Source organism: Procambarus clarkii, chromosome 45 (genome assembly GCF_040958095.1).
Source record: "Procambarus clarkii isolate CNS0578487 chromosome 45, FALCON_Pclarkii_2.0, whole genome shotgun sequence".
NCBI classification, from domain to species: Eukaryota; Metazoa; Arthropoda; class Malacostraca; order Decapoda; family Cambaridae; genus Procambarus; species Procambarus clarkii.
This window is the reverse complement of record NC_091194.1, coordinates 4,588,890-4,608,399: the sequence shown is the minus strand read 5'-3', so window position 1 is coordinate 4,608,399 and position 19,510 is coordinate 4,588,890. Positions and strand designations below refer to the sequence as shown.

Here is a 19,510-nt window from a genome sequence, read left to right as displayed (position 1 = left end):
CTTGGTAAAATATGTGTCTGGTTGATCCAGTACAGACACACCCTGGCATTAAGAGTTTGAAATACTGTAATTAGAATGTACAGTAATAAAAACTTTGCATATGTATCACATCAACTATTTATTCACACATCTTCAAACACTTTCTTCCTTTACTTCATCTCAAATATGAGTTTAAACAGAATTATCCTTAACTTGCTACTATATTCTCAATGCTTTTGATTATCTCTCTGTATGAATGTAGTTTATTCCTCTCTAATCTATAATCACAATTATACAAATTCACATTTATACAAGCAGCAGTTTGCCATTTAATCCAAACATTTCAACTAAAATATCCTAAATCTAAATGTATTTCATTATTATACAGTACATGAAAATCACATATTTTCACATGTTACAGTACATGTATGAAGGACATATATTGTATACCATCCCTTGTAATATATGAAAAGAAAAATAATATGTATTTCATTATTACTTACTACTACTGTAATACAGTATGTCAATATTTTATTTAAATATGTATGAAACATATGAAGAGCCATTATTAAGATTTATTAATAAATAACGATCAATATTTGGTGAAGAAATTATGCCAACATAGGTCCTTCAATTGAAAACATTTAAGACACTACAGCTACCTAGCCTTACCATTTGCAAGCAATCCTTCACGAATGTGTATGACTGGTAAAGCAAAAATATATTAGATGATTAGCTATGACTAGAAATCATACTACATATCATACATCAAAACTATCTTACCAAACAATACACAGGTCGCACGTTGTGGCACACAGTATTCGCTACTAGAGTAAATCTCAGGAAAATTAATAACCTGTTTATATTGTGCCCAAATCATTTACTGGGTCCTATTTCTCACAGCCACAACATTCACCAGGTTCTATTATTTACTTGTGGCTCCCACATTCACTAGGTCCTATTACTTGTGGCTCGCGCATTCATTGGATCCAATTACTCAAGCTACAACAAATTTTGACCCAGAATTTTTGGAGGGTTTGACTCCACGATGCCTAACACTGTGCTTCATGGCCTATAACTGGCAGATAAGACTGTGATAACCATTAGGTTTGAACAAATCTTTGTAAACTGATCACACATAATAGCAAGATGATGCTCCATAACTTCAGTACAGTATTGAAACTTGTTAACTCAACTACTTGAAGTGAAATTTGTAAATTGTTTTTTTTTCTCCCACTAGTCGAGTGTCAATGGACAAGAAAATACGAGGTTTCAGACATGTGATTATAAAGGTCAACTGAAGTCTAAGCATGTTATAGTAAATATTTATACTGTATATGACAATGTATTTACTTTGTCAAAGCAACATCTATAGTACTGCATACCTGCAAAAGTGCTACATTAAACAAATCAATATCTGACTTCAAAACTATACATCCATTAAATACAAGACACATAATAACGGTACAGCACGTTCAAAAGAAAGAAATGTTCATATAGAGAATAATCTTGTGTCAGATCACCTGTTGCTCAGAGTCGCAGGTCACCTGATGCTAGACAGGTCTATCCTATTTAAAGCTCAAGACCATTATATTCTATAGCTATTATTAAGGAGCAGTATATTTGTGGTTGGGAAGTGGTGAAAGCACAGTACAGAAGAGTACTGTACTGTACTGGATTATGTTTAATGGGAGGTACAGCACTGGACTCTGATACCTCCCACAGGTATATACTGTATATTGGTTTTCAATCATACTGGTTTCCCATTGTTGGGGGCTAGGAAACCAGCTAGGTTTATCAAAGTCCCCCTCCAGCCAACTACTGATCTTTCCTAGGATGCAGCCCACAACAGTTGTCTACATCCTCCGCCTCTTCCCTAACAAGACTATTCAAGACTATTTACCAATCCAAGTCATAGCCTTAATGGATCTTACCTTAGGAAACGACCAAGTAAGACACTCCAGCACAAAAAACATGATTTCAGTTAATATTATAAAGTATCACTTGGAGAGAGACCTAACAAACAGGAGTACAGTACAAGCCATAAACATTTTACTTATTAAAGAGTTACGTACAAAATCTGAGGAGAGACCAGATAGAAAAATTAAAAGCACTAAAATGGAATTGAGGAGAAAATGGACAGAGTGCAAAACTATTATTAGATAAAAGTGTATGAGTATACAGGATGCAGAGGAAGAAGATAAATGGAGAGCACATAACTGAATTACTGTAAGTAAAAGTGACGAGCATAAGGATGCCTTAAACATGCTGCTTTCCTCAATAGCAAAATACATCATGTTATGGATGACGACAGATTGATAGAGGAATTATGCAAACAATATAATAAAAAACTTGTGACTAGTAATACCTGAGCCAATGTTGAATTCTTTTCCAGACATGATATGATGTAGAAGGTTCTTCATTTCAAAAGGAGACAGGTTAAGTAAATGGTCAGACGCCACATCTGCGGCACATTTGATGGTCCGTGCTAACTCGGAGGCCATCACCTAAATGGGATAGCATCAAAAAACAAAATTAAACCGAATTCTTAGGAACATCATTATTCTACTGCAATTTTTTTTGGCCAATACAGTAATAGTTCTTACCATATTCAGGTTATACTTATAATGTAGTTTCTCATATAATTTGGGCAAATTATATAGAAGGCCAGAAAGATGATGGGTAGATATGATGAATGCATGTCAAGAGTGGAGTGGAGTGAGAGTGAGAGCGAGAGCGTGAGAGAGAGAGAGGTGTGTGGTACGTTGTCTTCTTCATTCAACCAATCGAGACACCACGAGCTACGCTCGTGGTGTCCCGTCTTTAACCCTTAAAGGTAAATTGTGGAGCTGCTGTGATGACTACTCAGAGTATGATGGTTCGTGTCTATGATGCTATTTACTGCACTGTGGTGTGGGTGATATGATGAATGAACAAGTGTTTTTTGTTTAATATCTATTATTTTCACTTTATTGCTCCCCTTTTTCCTCTTGGCTGATGCCTCTCTACTCCAAGAAAATTGGAATGGAGTAAAAAGCATAATGAAGAAGAGCAATTTTCAGCTCAAATTACTAAGGGGTAATGCTTTATTAAACAAAGCAAAAGTAAAGGCATTAAATGAAGATTCATTATTGTACAGGCTCTGGCTGAAATTCAATTTTAAATTCTTAATTGTATAAAAAAAATATGGTTTTTATCAGTTTTTATTAAGTGGCCCAATGTAAAGTGAGGCAAGTACCTGAATGATGAGACCCACACGTAACCTCAGCATCTCATGGAAAAGGCTTGGCTCGGTGCGGATAAACATTGCCAAATACACTAATAACTCTTGAGTTAGCATAGCAGTAGATTCATCTGCTCCATATGCCTGATGGATCAGAATTCTCAAATCAGATGACGGAAGGGGTGCAGTGATAGTTATTTCATTTTGTGGTGGTAAGCCAACCGTTACTTGCTTCTGTCGTACTAAAAGATCAGTGACAGCTTTTGCCAAGTCTTCTACACGCTTACCCAGCATGCCTGAGGAGTAGGAAAAAATGTAAACAAAAAATTCAACTTCAACTTTTCTTTCAGAGAGGTTACTCAACCTAATGTTTATATAATGTATGTTAAAGTTGTTAAAATAATGCAATGGGCAGATTACTGTACTAACCAGCAAATATGATGAATGAGGGCACTTAGATTTTTAGTGTTTCTAATTGCTCGAAACTACCCTGCTTCAAACAACCTACCAGCAGTGTGGCGAACAAGAGCCCAGTGTTTAATGTGGCAGGCACGCTCATACAGGTCCTTGAGTAGGTCCTTCACCGTCACTGGCTGACCTTCAATCACTGAACCTGTCTCATGGCCCAGACCAAACTGCACAACCTATAGTCAGACAATCAAGTTAAAAATATTTTCTATCTCTAAGGTCACTTTACAAAAAGTATGACCATACTTTATGAAAAAGTATGGTTTTGGGCTTAGGCAATGTTGATAAGAGTAACCAAATCTAAACTTCACATCATCAAAATTTGTAAATCTGAATATGAAAAAGATCTTGGAGTCATGACTAGTAGGATGCTCAATAAAAATATGAATAAATATTCAAAATAAGGCAAATAGGTGCTGGTTCAGGTTTAAAAGCATGAGCAGTAAGACTTCTAATGTTGTCCCAAGATATACCCCTGTTGAGCCCCATTTCGATTATGTAGTTCATTTTGGGCACTGTTCTATACAAATTTTTATAAATTCACTAGAATACAAAGAAGAATGACAAAGTTAATCTTTGGAATTAGAAACTCTCCTCACAAAAACAGATTAAGACAGCTTAATTTATATTCTCTGGAAAGGCAAAGAGTGAGGGGTGGCATGATTTGTAGTATACAAATGGATGAAAAGGGTATAACAATGGTGGTTAATAAAAGGGAACTAAATAACTCAACACAAAATAACAGATATATATATTGAATAAGTTTACATTCAGAGAAGACCTTGTTAATTAAGTATTAGATTGAAAACAGGGTTGCTGATTTATGGAACACATTTCCAGTGTTATGACAGGAGTGGGATTGCTGGATTGTTTCAAGATAGGTTAGATAAATGTGGAAGTGTTTGGTCGAGTATAAATTGGAGTTGCATCAAAACATAGTGATAACCACATTTTAAGGGCATTAAGGGATTAGAGGACTTAACCATACCAGATAATGCAGGATGTCTCCCTGTTCCTCCAGCGATTCTGCCTCCCGCATCTGCAGTAGTAACTCCTCGAAATCCACATTTTCGTAAACTGCGTCTGAAGCCAGCCTGACAGGAAGCATGGGGAAATGTCAATGACTTATGCTAAAACTGTTGCAAATGGCTCCTAAATAGAAATCAATACAAGTGGTGCCATTATATTTAATGATACACTACAGTGCCTAAAAGTCTCTGTATTGCCCGAAACGCTATGCGTATTAGTGGCTTTAGGTATTGTATGTAGTAGCTCTATCCTAAATCCAATAGTATGTTTGTAACTCTGCATCTATGTATGTACTTTTCCTAAATAAAATATTATTATTATTATTATTCTTTAATATTCACAGAGGCATTTGATGGGGATCACCACAAAAACACCTGCTGGTGTTGGTCACCACACACACAGGAACCTGTACACCTGTTGATTGACGGTTGAGAGACGGGGACCCAAGAGCCAGAGCTCAACCCTCACAAGCACAATTAGGGGAGTACACACATCTCGTGATTAATCACCACCCACACAAACACCTGTGGTGATCCACCGTCCTCCCCCCACCCCCACACCCACACCTAAGAGGTATGATTTATGAGTTAATAAATGGAATACATTAGGAAGTGATGTGGTGTAGGCAAACTCCATACACATTTTCAAATGTAGATATGAAAAGAGCCCAATAGGCTCAGGAATCTCCACAGCAGTTGATTGACAGTTGAGAGGAGGGACTAAAGAGCCCAAGTTCAACCCCTGCAAGCACAAACAGATGAGTACAACTAGGTGAGTACATACACCTGCTAGTGACACCACCACCATACACACACACCTGCTAGTGATCACCCCCCCCACACACACTATAGTGACCATCACCACACAACCATTCGACCTTCAATTATAGGTTAAGTGGGCGACTGGCATGAGGAACCTTCACCCCTTAACACGCACACCCTCCCCCCCCCGCTCGAGGGCCATTACATACGCGCTCAGCAACCCTCGTCATACCATTAACAAACTAATATTGCTAGAATCTAATTGGCAATTAGAGTAAACCGAGAAGTCTGTTGGCATCAATATTTGTTTTATACGAGCAGTGTATTTGAGGTTGGCGGTTCTTTTGAATTATCGGAGAAAGTGATCGCTGTGGTCATCATCTACTACATCATCATCATCATCTACATCATCTACGTTATCTACTATTCAGTGGGAAGATCATGCTTGAGTAACAATGCCAACGTTGATTCAACATAGTATGCCTAACATGCTACAATATCCAAGAGCAACGCCAGTTCAACGTGGAACCAATGCCATACTCGACATTGGTTCGACATTGACATCGTGTGCCCACTAGGGTGCCCCCCCACTGAAGGTGCCCCCACTGAAGGTGGCCCCACTGAAGGTGCCCCCCACTGAAGGTGCCCCCCACTGAAGGTGCCCCCCACTGAAGGTGACCCCCACTGAAGGTGCCCCCACTGGGTCGGCTCCTCAGTATGCTGCACCAATTACCAACTCGAATTCAATTAGAACTATTTCATAATACGTGAAAATACATTATATTTTCCAGGTTAACTTCTTCAGTTCCCGTTGAAGAAAGATATGATTATAGGTCCCTGTGGTGCAGTGGTCGGGTCACGATCGTAAGGGTTCAAAATTCCCCCCCCCTCTTCCATGTCTCCTTTCACCTGATACCTCTGTTTACCTAGGATCGAATATAATTGGGAATTGGGGAACTGTTGTGGTTTGCATCCTGGGAAAGGTCAGTAGTTGGATTAGGGGCCCCCGATAAATCCAACTGGCTTCCTGTCCCCGACAATGGTGCACTATTATACAAGATTATGGCAGTGGGGTGGGACTGAACTCTCATCTCTCTCTTCCCCGATGGCTGTGAGCCGCCGGCTACCTGTCCCCGTCGAGACCACTAGATTGTGAACCTTAAGTCAATTCTGGTAAAATCTCACGCGCTCTTAAATAATACAATGATTAGGCTGATACAATGTAGAGGTGGTGGTTGGCTGTGGAGGTGGGAGCAAGGGTTCACGGGGCCTCGTTACCAAGAGCGTGTCACGTCAGCCCTCGTAATGGTAATGTCTCAACATTCCTTCACATTCCCGCCAAACTGTCGGTCTCTTGCAGAAACCCTCCTCATTATCATCCACAAAACTAATATTTATAATAGTAATATATATATTATATATATATATATATATATATATATATATATATATATATATATATTATATATATATATATATAATATATATAATGGTGTAAATATTAAATAAATGATCCAGCGTTGGCGACAGTGATCTAACGTTACTCCACCGTCATATATTTGCTGGGATGACTGACAATTCCCCCTCACACTCGTGATAAGCTGGAGACGGCGTCATAATATATAGTAAAATATTTAACACGACTTGTTTTATATAGGGAAACCCAATGACAACACATTAAGACTCAGCTGATGTAGACATTTTCTAAAGACAACCAGTATACTGTTGTGCTTCTAACCGCTATATTTTAAATTAAGCTAATTAACACAGGTTGTTACAATGAAGCAACAACCTGTCCTCTCGAATAACACATTGCATTGTGGGGTCAAAATCAACGGACAAAATATTATATACTATGATTCATTGCGGATCTATCTTGAGTTATCTTGAGTCACATACACATCACATACATACTTGGATCACATACAACTCCGTTTTGAATGGTTCCATAGGATAGGTTCAGGTAACCCAGCACATTTTTGTGACAACTGCTGGCAAGCTGCCTTACCGCCCCTGCCCCGGGCAACGGACGGTGAGGTAACGATGATTAAAGGCTACTGGAGCGTGTTGTGCCCTCCGGGTCTAACTAAACACAACAACAACCCCCAACGTGTGGACAATAACTATAATATGCAACGCTAATATATTTTCGAGACGAGACCGCTTTGTTTACACCGCATGAGAAATATCGACGTGTCTGGCCTTGGAGACACGTGGAGAGTAAATTTAAGTAACATTAGCAGTCACGTCACTTTTCCTCATCCCTGGCGCTTCAGGCCAATAGCCAAGGCTGTAACAATTTTGTGTGATATTTTGTTGAATGTTATATATTTTGTTATATTAGCCCCATGTGATGTAATTTTTCGTTCAAGAGTGAGAGTGGTCTGGAGAGCGAGCCTGCAGTGAACGATACTTCGGGAACAGTTACAAATATGTAAGTGGCTACACTTGTCAGTAAGTAAAGAGCGGAGAGCACATTACATACAGGGCAGTGTGGCGTTGGTGGGCCGTGAGAAGGCTGCATGCTGGCCTGCGGTTAGTAATGATTCCCCACCGCCGGGGACACGAAGCCTGAAGGCTTATCTATGTCCGTCTAGCCCAACAACTACTGACCTTTCCCAGCATGTAACCCACAACAGCTGCCTAAATCTATACCACGTATTTACTGCTAAGTTAACAGAGGCATCAGGTTCAAGAAAATGAGCCCTAACGTTTCCTCCTGCTCAGGAATCAAACCCGGGGCCATTCAGTTATGAGGCTACGATGATCTCATAACACTATTACCACATTCAATGCCTGGGGAAGGGGGGAGGGTGAGAAAAAGGGGTTGAAATAATAATATTACCGTTTTTGTTATTATACGTTATATCCAAAGATAATTTATCAAAAAAGGTATTCATAATCAGTGTATATTTCACAGTGCACAACAGGTGGTGGCAGCGAGTGTGTGTCAGTAGGACTGAGGCTACATAGCTGTCTCAACAGACCAAGGACCAGTCAAGGTAACCACAGGCCAGCGTCACCATGGTCACACTTGGTAACTCTCCGCTCACATCAACACCACACATGCTCCCATTTCTCCTCACACCATGTTGTATGCTTCTCATGCAACCGTTCACAGTATTGGTATGAAACACAAAAGAATGGGAAATTACACTTCTCGGGGCTAATGAGACTGGGCGAGTCAAGGTTCGTATATCTTGTTCAATGTAAGTATTGTGTAAACTCATGACTGTGTGCGTGTGTATGTGTACACGTATACCACCCCACACCCACACAGTACCTAGTTACACGGTGAAACCTGGCTGCGTACACCAGGTCACCAGATTAACGATATCCAGTTGACTTACGACGTGATGTGGCCCTTAAGTACAAATGGACAGGAATGCGTTCGTAAGTCTCTGAAAGGGAATCCTAGTGGACATGCGTTTTGGTCGGCCAATATTAACTTTGATACCCATCATTGCACTGGAACCTTAGTCTATATGACGAGTTACGGGCTGGTTTGTTATACAGCGGGGGTGCGAGTCACGTCTATTGACCAGTGTTTGAACAAGTTTAGGGTAACTGAGGATACCGTTTATGGTTTACAATGCGTGTCCTTGTTCACAAAGTTTACAACTGGAGCAGTTCACTGTTGGGGGGAATCATTACCTGCACTCACCTGCCCCAAGTATCGATACCACAGCCTACCGATATCGATACTATCGATACCACAGCCTACCGATATCGATACTATCGATACCACAGCCTACCGATATCGATACTATCGATACCACAGCCTACTTTAGGCTGTGGTATCGACATTATTAACCGCCTAAGTAGGCGGTTACAATGTCACATTGTCTAGAGGATGTTTTGTGATGTCTACTATAGTCCTCGGTACTAAACTTAATACGAGAAACAGAACCACGTGACCTGGCCAGCACGAGCAATAAATCTACGGTCCATGCAACCCATATTCCAATTACTAAATCTAGGTTATAAGACCGAGATCAAAATGAAACAAAATTAAACAAAAGTTGTTGCAAGTCGACTGATAAATCACAATTATCCCCAACTCATAATTTAAATGAGAGTGAAGACATTTTGGTTCCTTCTGGACCATTATCAAGCCGTGGCACGAACGATATGTCGTCACTATCACGCTAGGACATCACAATGGCGTGATAATATGCGAAAATCCCTGGACCACTCCTGGGATTCGAACCATTCTTCTGCCCTCCTAACCGCGCGTCACATTAATTTCATGTGTAGCTTGTGTGTTTACTAGTTGTGTTTACTAGTTGTGTGTGTGTGTGTGTGTGTGTGTGTGTGTGTGTGTGTGTGTGTGTGTGTGTGTGTGTGTGTGTGTGTGTGTGTGTGTGTGTGTGTGTGTGTGGTGAGTCACATTTTGTGACATTCTCTGGAAAACACACCAGGTTATTGGGTAATGTGATTTGACGTCACATGTACATAACACCTCCCCAACCACTGCTTACTAATGACTGGAAAAGTGATAATTCTGTGATAATCCGTGTTGGTAAGTTGTGTAAGAATGTTCATGCGCAATCACGCGAGTACACACTTACACCCACAAGAAAACGTGTACACACAGGTCACCCAGATAGGCGACAGAAAAAACTTCATGGCAAGGACCACAAATGGAACTTGACACAATGAAAACGTGGAGACAAACACAACAAGAAGCTTAAAAAAGACGGTAGTCAGGTGATGTACTTGGAGGGACCCTGACTAAGGAGGTCAGCTGTGTGACGCCACAATACACCAACACAACCTGCAGCCAAAAATAAGTATAATACGGCAAATGTTCATTTTCAACACGTGACAACCTCAGTGGTAGTGCGTAGGTGGTGTGAGTGGGTGGGTGTCTGTGGGGGAGGAGAGAGAGAGAGAGAGAGAGAGAGAGAGAGAGAGAGAGGAGAGAGAGAACGAAGAGAGAGAGAACGAAGAGAGAGAGAACGAAGAGAGAGAGAACGAAGAGAGAGAGAACGAAGAGAGATTGGGCGAGAAGGAGAGGGGATATGTAGAAGATTGGGGAAAGGTGGTGGTTGAAGAGGGACGGGGGTAAAGGGAAGGGGTATGGAGGGAGGGGGTCAGTGTTAGGGGGGGGTAAAGAGGGGGGTCAGTGTTGGACGGGGGTAAGGAGGGGGGGGTCAGAGTGAAGGAGAGGGGGGGTAGTGATGGGCCTGGCAGTAGGGTAGCAGCCTGGCGCACACCCGCCACCCCTCCAGTCATGTGGCCGACCCCTCCACGCGTGTACACACCCCAACCCTGTCTACACTTACATTTAAGCGCATGGCTGCCACTCTAAGACTTTAAACCAAACATCTACAACTAAAATATAATTAGAGAATAATATGGACCTCAGATAAACAAAAGGTGTACAGTTGAAATGTGTGGCAGAAGCAAGATGAAAGAGAGCAGCTAGTGAGGTGTATACAATGATAAGCGAGTGTGGACACGTGTGGAGATGAGTCTCTCCCTCTGACCAGTGTTGTGTCCGGTGGGTGGTGGCGTTCCTGTGTTCTTCGTGCACCTACACACACACACCCTCGCTGGTTACACCTACTAGTTACTGGTCTGCTCCCTGGGTGTAGACCTGGTCTGCTCCTAGAGTGTGGGGGAACGTGACCTGGTATGCTCCCAGGGTGTAAGGACGTGACCTCCCAAGGTGACCTGGTCCATACCAAGTAAGGACAAGCCTCGTCCCTCCACCGCCACACCCTCGTCAACATGTTCAAATTCTGTCATGCAGGTATGATTTCATTTTGAAGTTTCATTAATCATTAAACAATTTCCTGCTAAATGCGTTACGATTTTTGTACCCAATTTAGCAGGAAACTCAACACTCATTATTTATCATTAAGCATTTGCGCAACCACTTTCGAAACCTGTACATCTTTCTTCAATCATGGTAGATGTTTATGGTTATTAAAGTTATGAGCTGCGAAGCACTAGGAGGTTGTTTATAATAACCTTGGGTTGTGAAGTTTTCAAGCTCGTAAATTGTTTAATACTGTATAAAGAAAACCGCCATGATTGCTGAAAGATGTACAGGTTTCGTAAGTGCGTAAATGCTTGATGAATCGCGGCCGCATTCATCTGTAGTCCTAAGTCTCTGAACTATCTAAGAGCAACAATTCTCACTATTCCGGAATCAGTGTGGAAAACAGTGGAATCCGTGTTCTCAGTAAGAATGATGGGGGTGTGTGGCGACACAGTCCCCCATGACCCACAGTTCCTCGCGGTCATCTACTCACTCACCGTACTGCGGCAAGTCTACTCAAGTACGACAGTGCACGTACATCAAACACAAGCACGTTACACAGTTGACTTGAGACTCCTTCATGTGTGTGTGTCACCCCCCCCCCCCCTTCTCCTTCCCCTCGAGAAATGAATGCTCTCGTCTCTCAACCAACTCGTCCTGGGTTCGATTCCTGGAGAGTGCGAGACAGATGGACAAGTCTCCTTACACCCGTAGCCCGTCCTCTAAAGACCCAAAAGTGATTCCATGCACCCGCCAAACACAGTGTTTATGAATGAAAACCGGTTTACACACGACTCACAACTGATGACGTCCGAACACTTCCGGAATAAGTATTTCACTAACGAATTTTGTTCGAAGCACAACTCTGTAAATGCTTCACCCACGTACTACAAATACAAATAATCGCCAACAGAACCTAAACACCTAACCTAACCAGTGACTATATATGTACAATATGCTAATATAACATAATATTAATGAGAAAATTCCTGTTTTGAGTGAACAGCATGTTAAAATTTATGAATGCGTTTTTGGGGGTCGACCGCTGGAAGCAACAGACAAGGTCTGAGGACGGGGCGCAGTAAATAGGTACTTGGTTGTCAGTCGACAGTTGTGGGTCGCCTCCTGGGGAAAGGCCAGACATTGCACTTTTGAATAAAACTCAAATTTCTCCAAACTCATCTCGTGCTACTGAATTAACAAGAATTACACACACACATAAGCAGATGAAAGGCTGTGAACGTATGTTGAGGATATAGGCCTATCGGCCACCAAGTTGGCCAAGAGCCATGTATACATCAACAATCATATGGGTTAGTGACACACCACTCCTCCCGCCAAAAGACCTCGCCGCCATATTGATTACCCCTCCCCCCCCAGCCCCTACTCTCCTAGTGACAACCTCCCCCCTCCTCACGTGATCACACACAATATACCCAAGTTTACACACAACCATATAAACATCACTCACGTTATTGAAGATTTCACTTGTTATTTTTATATCACATCGCTTAGTTCCACATTCTAGCTCTGATGTTTTGAGCGGTGGTATATTAATGGCTGCCAACGTACACAAGTTTGGCCCAGACACTTACCTTGCCACTACCCAGCAGTCACCTGTATCAACTTCCCCTCAAAAATACGTTTAATCGTTAAAAATGGGGCAACTGAATAACATCTTTTTTTATAAGGCTCCCTTATAATCTAAATCCATAACTGTATTATACACAATCAAAACTGCGAGCCTTTTTGTATTATACTTCGTCCAAATATACTGACTTGTCAGATTTTGTATATTACTTTTCAATACTGTATGTATTAGACATTAACGGTTACAAAATTATATCCCACACTTGTGCTCGACTTCCAAGATATATATTTGGATAATGAAAGACAATTTGTCAAGTAACTAACAAAAGGCCCCAAGGCTGGAAGATTATGTAGCACCATCGTGTCGTTGGATATTCAAAAGGCGCTAAATATATCACTCACGATGCCAACAGGAGAACAAAAGGACTTGAGGCGAGCGGCGCCAAAGAGATAGGATTCACCAAAGGATTCAAGTGAAGGATGAGCTGACCCGAGCGACATTTAGAAAGCAAGACGGACGATCAGTCTGGTAATGAGGCCATTGGACAAGGAGGTGGACGACTAAGTGGGACAGTAACGTTTGGGCAATAAGGAGCAGGGCGTCGTTACATTAAGTGGCCGTGAAATAAGCGCGTGAATTATATTATTATAATAATTATTATAATATAATTAATTAATTATCACTTCATTCTGCTTGGTCTTGAAGGAAGCCGGCCTCGGGTGAAAGAGGGCTGTGACGATCTCTGTCTGGAACCCGTGGGTGCGGGACTGGAACGTCCACCTCCCGGGGCTCGTGTGGTCCAAGCTCTGCTTCGGGAGGCTGGGGTCGATCTTGCCCTTGCTGGGGTGGTTCTTCAACGGCTCCGACCACGGCGGTCTCCGGGCTTGGGGCCCGTTTGCCTTCTTTCATCAACTTCGAGGTTAACTACGGAGCTCTCAGTTCCTGCGACGGCGCTGGAACCAATCATACTGGCGTCTGCCTTTCCATTGGAAACTTTCGGCGCCGTGGAGAGGGGTGACCTGCTGCTTGGGTGACAACTTCTCCTCCATATCAACCTACCCTGGCTTTGCGCCCTGGAGAGGCCACTCTAGACCAACAACCAGAGCGCAACTCCATAGTCTCCCGAGACTGATGGATGCTTACATCTACATCTTAGCCGATAACGAAAGAGCGAACGTCATCAGTAGTTTGACCACCCGTTAGCACAATGTGAGTGACTGCACATTTTCATGGAAATGATGGTTAAGGAGGCAAGGGCCTTCATCGGACAGGTTAACTTCACAAAACTTAAGAAACGGGAATCTTCACGACAGGGAGGGAGGGAGGGGAACCAGTCCGCGCTGCAACCATCCTCCTGAACTGATAGTACTGAGAGTAGCTATTGGGTGGAAAGTACCAGTACGTGGTGGTCACCACCAGTAAACCATTTTTGTGTACTATTAATTTTATAGTCCAGAAAAATCAAGATATAGACCAACCTTAAATATTTCTAGGACTAGTATAGTACATGTATTAGGCCTAAGATAGCGTGTATTATGCCTAGAAAAGAATAGGTTAGGGCTTATATCTATGTTGCTGTTAAAGACGCTCCTGTTTGTCCAAATTCAATAATACAAAAGTCAACTTTCTGGTGGTCCATCACTACTTTCAACCTAATAATTATTGTAAGTACTTTCATTTTAGGTGTACGGGTCCAGTAAACTGTTGAGGAGGCAAAGCATTCAATCATGGCAACTATCATGGTTGAATGCCCACGAGTGGATGTCCTATCCTGCGCGAAGTATAGACTGTAATCATTCCAACATTAATCATGATGTTTGTGGGCTTGCAACGACGTAACACCAGTTTCTACACACAAGCTCTGGGTTGGGGAAGCATTTTCGCAATTATATACAAAAATATAATTGCCTGCTAAATAATTAATGTACACAATGACAATGATCAATCAACATTTTGATTTCTTGTTTTTTCTTCAGCTTGTGGCGGCGCTCAAGAAGAGGATGGGGGACGATGCTTTAAGGATGGCCAGGAGGGCCTAAGGGCGAGACGGGTTAGCACGCAACAGCCGTCGCTTCACCATGGACTTCCTCAGTAAGACTATGATGGCCAGCCGCGCCAAATTTCCCCGGATCATTCAGGTGAAGCCCTACAGCGGCTCCACCTCGGACGAGGACGGTGAGAAGGAGAACCACATTACCAGGGAGACATCGCCGTTTAGCAGCATTCCCATTAGGGAGAAGACCCCAGCGGCGCGGGCCCGCTCCCTGGAGCACCTTCCTGGGGACACCACCGCCCCAGACACCACCACCAGACTCAAATCCTTCGACAGAAAGTACGGCCGCTCCTTGGGTACGCCCGACCTGGCGCCCGTCTTCACCGCCACCAACACCCAGAGCTTTACAATAAAAAATAGCAATATGGCCACAGATGACCTTCAACCACAAAAGTCACCGGTGAAGCGGTGGGCCAAATGGTGAGGTCACGTGTACGGTGGCACAGATCTAGACACCCGGTGTTTCATTAATACACCTACGGCCCAAAACTTTGACCAATATACTTCCTGCGAGTGACAAATTGTTCATAGTGCAATAAATAAATATCCTGTGTTGCAGCAGTACTGAACATGGTGACAATGGAGTATAGAACATCGTGTTGCGTCCAAAATGGCGCAAGGTTCTTGTACTACTGCTTTTGCAGAAGGTACGGGAGAGAAGGGAATTTTTCAATTAAATTTCTACACTTCTTAATTAAAGAATTGTGACGAGATTACCAAGTTAGGCAAAGATTTCTGGTCAATTGCCGGAGACGATGGACCAGAATGTGAATATGGACACAAATATCTCCGAGGTCTTCTGGTTACTGTCAGCCTACCTTTACAAATATGAATTTACGAATTACGCCGTCATTTATCTTTAATTAAATCCAATATCATTACTGTTCATAAGGCATTACATGTACATTACCATTCAGTTAGCGCTGTATTTATATTTTATAAATGAAGCCCACAAATATTTTTCGTAGTATACCTTACACCTATAACTGAAAAAGTCTGGTAATATTTTTAAGAGTTACTACCTTCAATATCATTAATATTGCATTTAAGATATTTACCTTCCAAACCAATTGTTACCTCTAATTACTGTAATATACGTGAAGTGTAGTATAGAGGTTGGAGGTGGTGTAGACGAGCAGGATGCAGAGATCACGTCACAACAACATGGCTGAACATTAGACACCCATCCCATGTGCTGGTACAGTACTGCCTCAATGATATGGTCCTGTATAAGAGTCACGTGTATTGACCTGTGTACCAGGGCTGCCAAGTCTCAAAGAGGCACCACTCTCCCTCCCCCTCGCCTAACACACACTTTGGCCCATTGGCGTTGGTTATTTTATATATATATATATATATATATATATATATATATATATATATATATATATATATATATATATATATATATATATATATATATATATATATATTATATAACGAGATATGATTACACTTCTGCATATTCCAATTTTGATTTCACAAAACTCATGAGCATTTTCCTAAGTATTTTACCATCCATGCGCGCGTGCGTGACTCCGTGCATGCGTGCGTGACTCCATGCATGCGTGCGTGACTCCGTGCATGCGTGCGTGACTCCGTGCATGCGTGCGTGACTCCGTGCATGCGTGCGTGACTCCGTGCGTGTGCGCGTGCGTGTATACGTCCAGCAGACCAGGAGTGAATAAGAGTAATGAAGATTAAAGCCATAACTTGCTAACTAGTACCGACGACCACACTTCCTGCTCCACCGTGGTCCCTCACACACACACACACACACCTACCAGCACCCTACACGCTTCTCCTTACACAAAACCTCTTCAAATTTGACGCTGGTTAAATCGTCATCACGGGTTGAATTTAGTATTTACGAAACCTGTGTATCTTAATCACACTGGCGTTGTTTACATAGATTAAACCATCGAAATTAAGGGGGTTTGGGTAAAAATTAAAACACCGTAATTTTGACGTTTACAGGCCTCGGCAGGTTAGGTTGTTTGCCTAACGTTTCTGGCTTTTAAAAATGGCCGCCGTCGCAGCCGTGACCGCGAGGCCAAGGTCAAGAGAGCACATCATCTTGAAGCATGTAATGTTTATTAGCACGAAAGGTCAGGGCAGAGTTAATGATGGTTTAGGGAGTTGCCATGGAGACACAGAGGGGGGTTACCATGGAGATATTGGGGGAGTGAGGGAAGGGAGAGAAGTCACAATTACAGTGCTCAAAGAACACACACATAAAGAACACTGCAGAAGGCCAATTGCTCCCATTTATATCCTGCCCAAAACGAGAGAGTAATTATCAAATAGAAGCACCAGGGGCGCCTGACAGCTGAGTGAATAGCGCTTCGGATTCGTAGTCCTGAGGTTCCGGGTTCGATCCCCGGTGGAGGCGGAGACAAATGGACAAAAATGTTTCTTTCGCCCTGATACCTTGTTTACCTAGCAGTAAATAGGTACCTGGGAGTTAGACAGCTGCTTCCTGGGGGGGGGGGAGGGGGTGTAACAAAAAGGAGACCTGGTCGAAGACCGGGCCGCGGGGACGCTAAGCCCCGAAATCATTTCAAGATAACCAAGTCGGGAAGAGTAAGTCTTAACCGCTGTCTGTCACACAATATGCCCCAATTTCCAGGTATCATTGGCTATGGCCATACTAGAGCACCAGCACAGGCTTGTGGCACACAGCTGTCAGTCACCCAGGGTTCCCACCACTCAGTCATGGGTTTACAGCAAGGGTTTACGCTCGTGTACACCCAGAGTATAAACCGAGAAGATACATCAAGGGTATACACCAAAGGTATACACGTCTGAGAACCAGTGAGAAGTGTGTGGCCAAGAGCGACCACCAGCACCAGGCGGACACTCTGGCCTCCTTGCCAATGCAACATCCCAAATGACTGCACAAATGGCCCACGCCATTCATTTGTCTCGTGTAATGTTATGTTGGCGGGGATTGTGTGGGGGAGCTCGACCCCCGGCTCATTGTGTGGGGAGCTCATTAGGCCCAGGAAGCGTCAATATTACAACCACCGTAATTTAGACGTTGTAGTCGATAACGTCAAGATTACAATGCATTATACACGAGGACAATTGGTGACAAATTGTCGATAATTTGACGTTCATCAACCTCAATTTTACGTCGCAACTTCTTATGGACTCGACAAAATCGTTAAAAATGCGGCGTATTAGTCAAATTAAAGCACCGTATTATTGACGTTTTTTTATGAATCGGTTTTGATAGGTGGGTTGGTTGGGTTGGCACGTCTCTGGTTAAGCAAAACTTTATTTCCTAAGGAGTAGTAAATATTGAGAACTGTTAATGGTGGTCATGTGTGGCCATCTGTGGAGCAAGTCGGACACATACCTGTGTCACGTGTCATGGATCACAGCATGAATTATGCCTTAATCTTTAACAAATCTTAACCATAAATAATCGGCATTAGTTAACAAAGAATATATGAAGCTATTAGCTCCTATTGGACCATATAAGGCAGCAGCTAGTGGCCCATACTAGTGACAGCTCTTACTTGTATCCACCAAAACTCATTCCTGTGTGTCTAACCTATGATAAAACAATCCAGCAATCCCACGTCTAATTTGTTTCTTCATAAATTAACATCCATATTTCCAACTAAGTGTTTACCCAGGTCTTTGCTGTACTAGAAGTGACAATACAAAGGTTTATTAAATACAATATATGATATAATTAGCCAAGTAAGTAATTAGTCATTACAACTATATAGCACTTGCAAGAAATTCGAGGATGGAGTGAAGGAATGGTGCCCAAGCGACTGGACCAACGGGGATTGAACGCTGATCTTGCAAGAAGCAAGGCCGTGGCTGTACAGTCCAGGTGGCCGTGTCTGGACACAAGATACGGGCAGACATGTGTGTTATTACATGCAAGCTGCATCACTGATATTTGAAACTGGTCGATAAAGTAAAAATTTTGGAGGTGGTGGAAGTGGACATTCCCAGGAGGCAGTCACCTGGTGTCACCGTGTGGCTGGCAGGGAGCACTTCTCCCACCTTCACGGGGACCTCACCTCCCTCACACCATCACGGGGACCTCACCTCCCTCACACCATCACGGGGACCTCACCTCCCTCACACCAAAGCAAAGAACAGTCTGCAATAAACTGTAGCAACACACGCAAGATCATCACTGCCCCGCTCCTGTGTCAGGTAAGTCAACTACGGGCTCACCATAGTCCGTGTTACTTTTTATTTTACTTTTTTACTTTTTGTTCCGAGCAGCTGAATATAAAACAACATAAAAGAACATGTTCTCCCCCCTCCCACCCCACACACACTAAATCACCCACGTGCTCCGACACACACACGCACACACTGGTGATGAGAAAAAAACACACACGCCCACCAATACACGGGTCCCCCACACTTCCCAATATAGTAAGTTTCCAATTGTTTTTTAACCTTAATACCTTGCAATAAACTGTTGATAGGAAAGTGACTCTCAAGGATACTTGTCCATACCTTTCCTCTTTAGATGTGACAGAGCATAGCCCGCGGGAGGGTTGGAGTCAACGGTGTAAGGTGTAGGACCAAGGACCAGCAGCAGGAGCACCTGGGCAGATGTGGTTTACCGTGGCAGGTCTCCACACCACCACCACCACCT

At 42.7% G+C, this 19,510-nt stretch overlaps 1 protein-coding gene across 3 annotated transcripts in view; it reads right to left on the bottom strand.

Annotated features, from left to right (window-relative positions):
- Positions 1 to 19,510, bottom strand: part of LOC123769856 (probable phosphorylase b kinase regulatory subunit alpha) — an 88,369-nt gene that overhangs the window by 22,299 nt on the left and 46,560 nt on the right. For 2 of the 3 annotated variants that reach the window (XM_069301228.1, XM_069301229.1), the window contains exons 18-21: positions 4,659 to 4,767; positions 3,711 to 3,846; positions 3,218 to 3,498; positions 2,348 to 2,486 (exon numbers count right to left, since the gene is read on the bottom strand). In XM_069301228.1, coding sequence (XP_069157329.1) covers positions 2,348 to 2,486; positions 3,218 to 3,498; positions 3,711 to 3,846; positions 4,659 to 4,767 — 665 coding nt within the window. Of the gene's footprint in view, positions 1 to 651; positions 685 to 2,347; positions 2,487 to 3,217; positions 3,499 to 3,710; positions 3,847 to 4,658; positions 4,768 to 19,510 lie in introns of all 3 variants that reach the window. The other variant, XM_069301227.1, reaches the window with a different exon arrangement.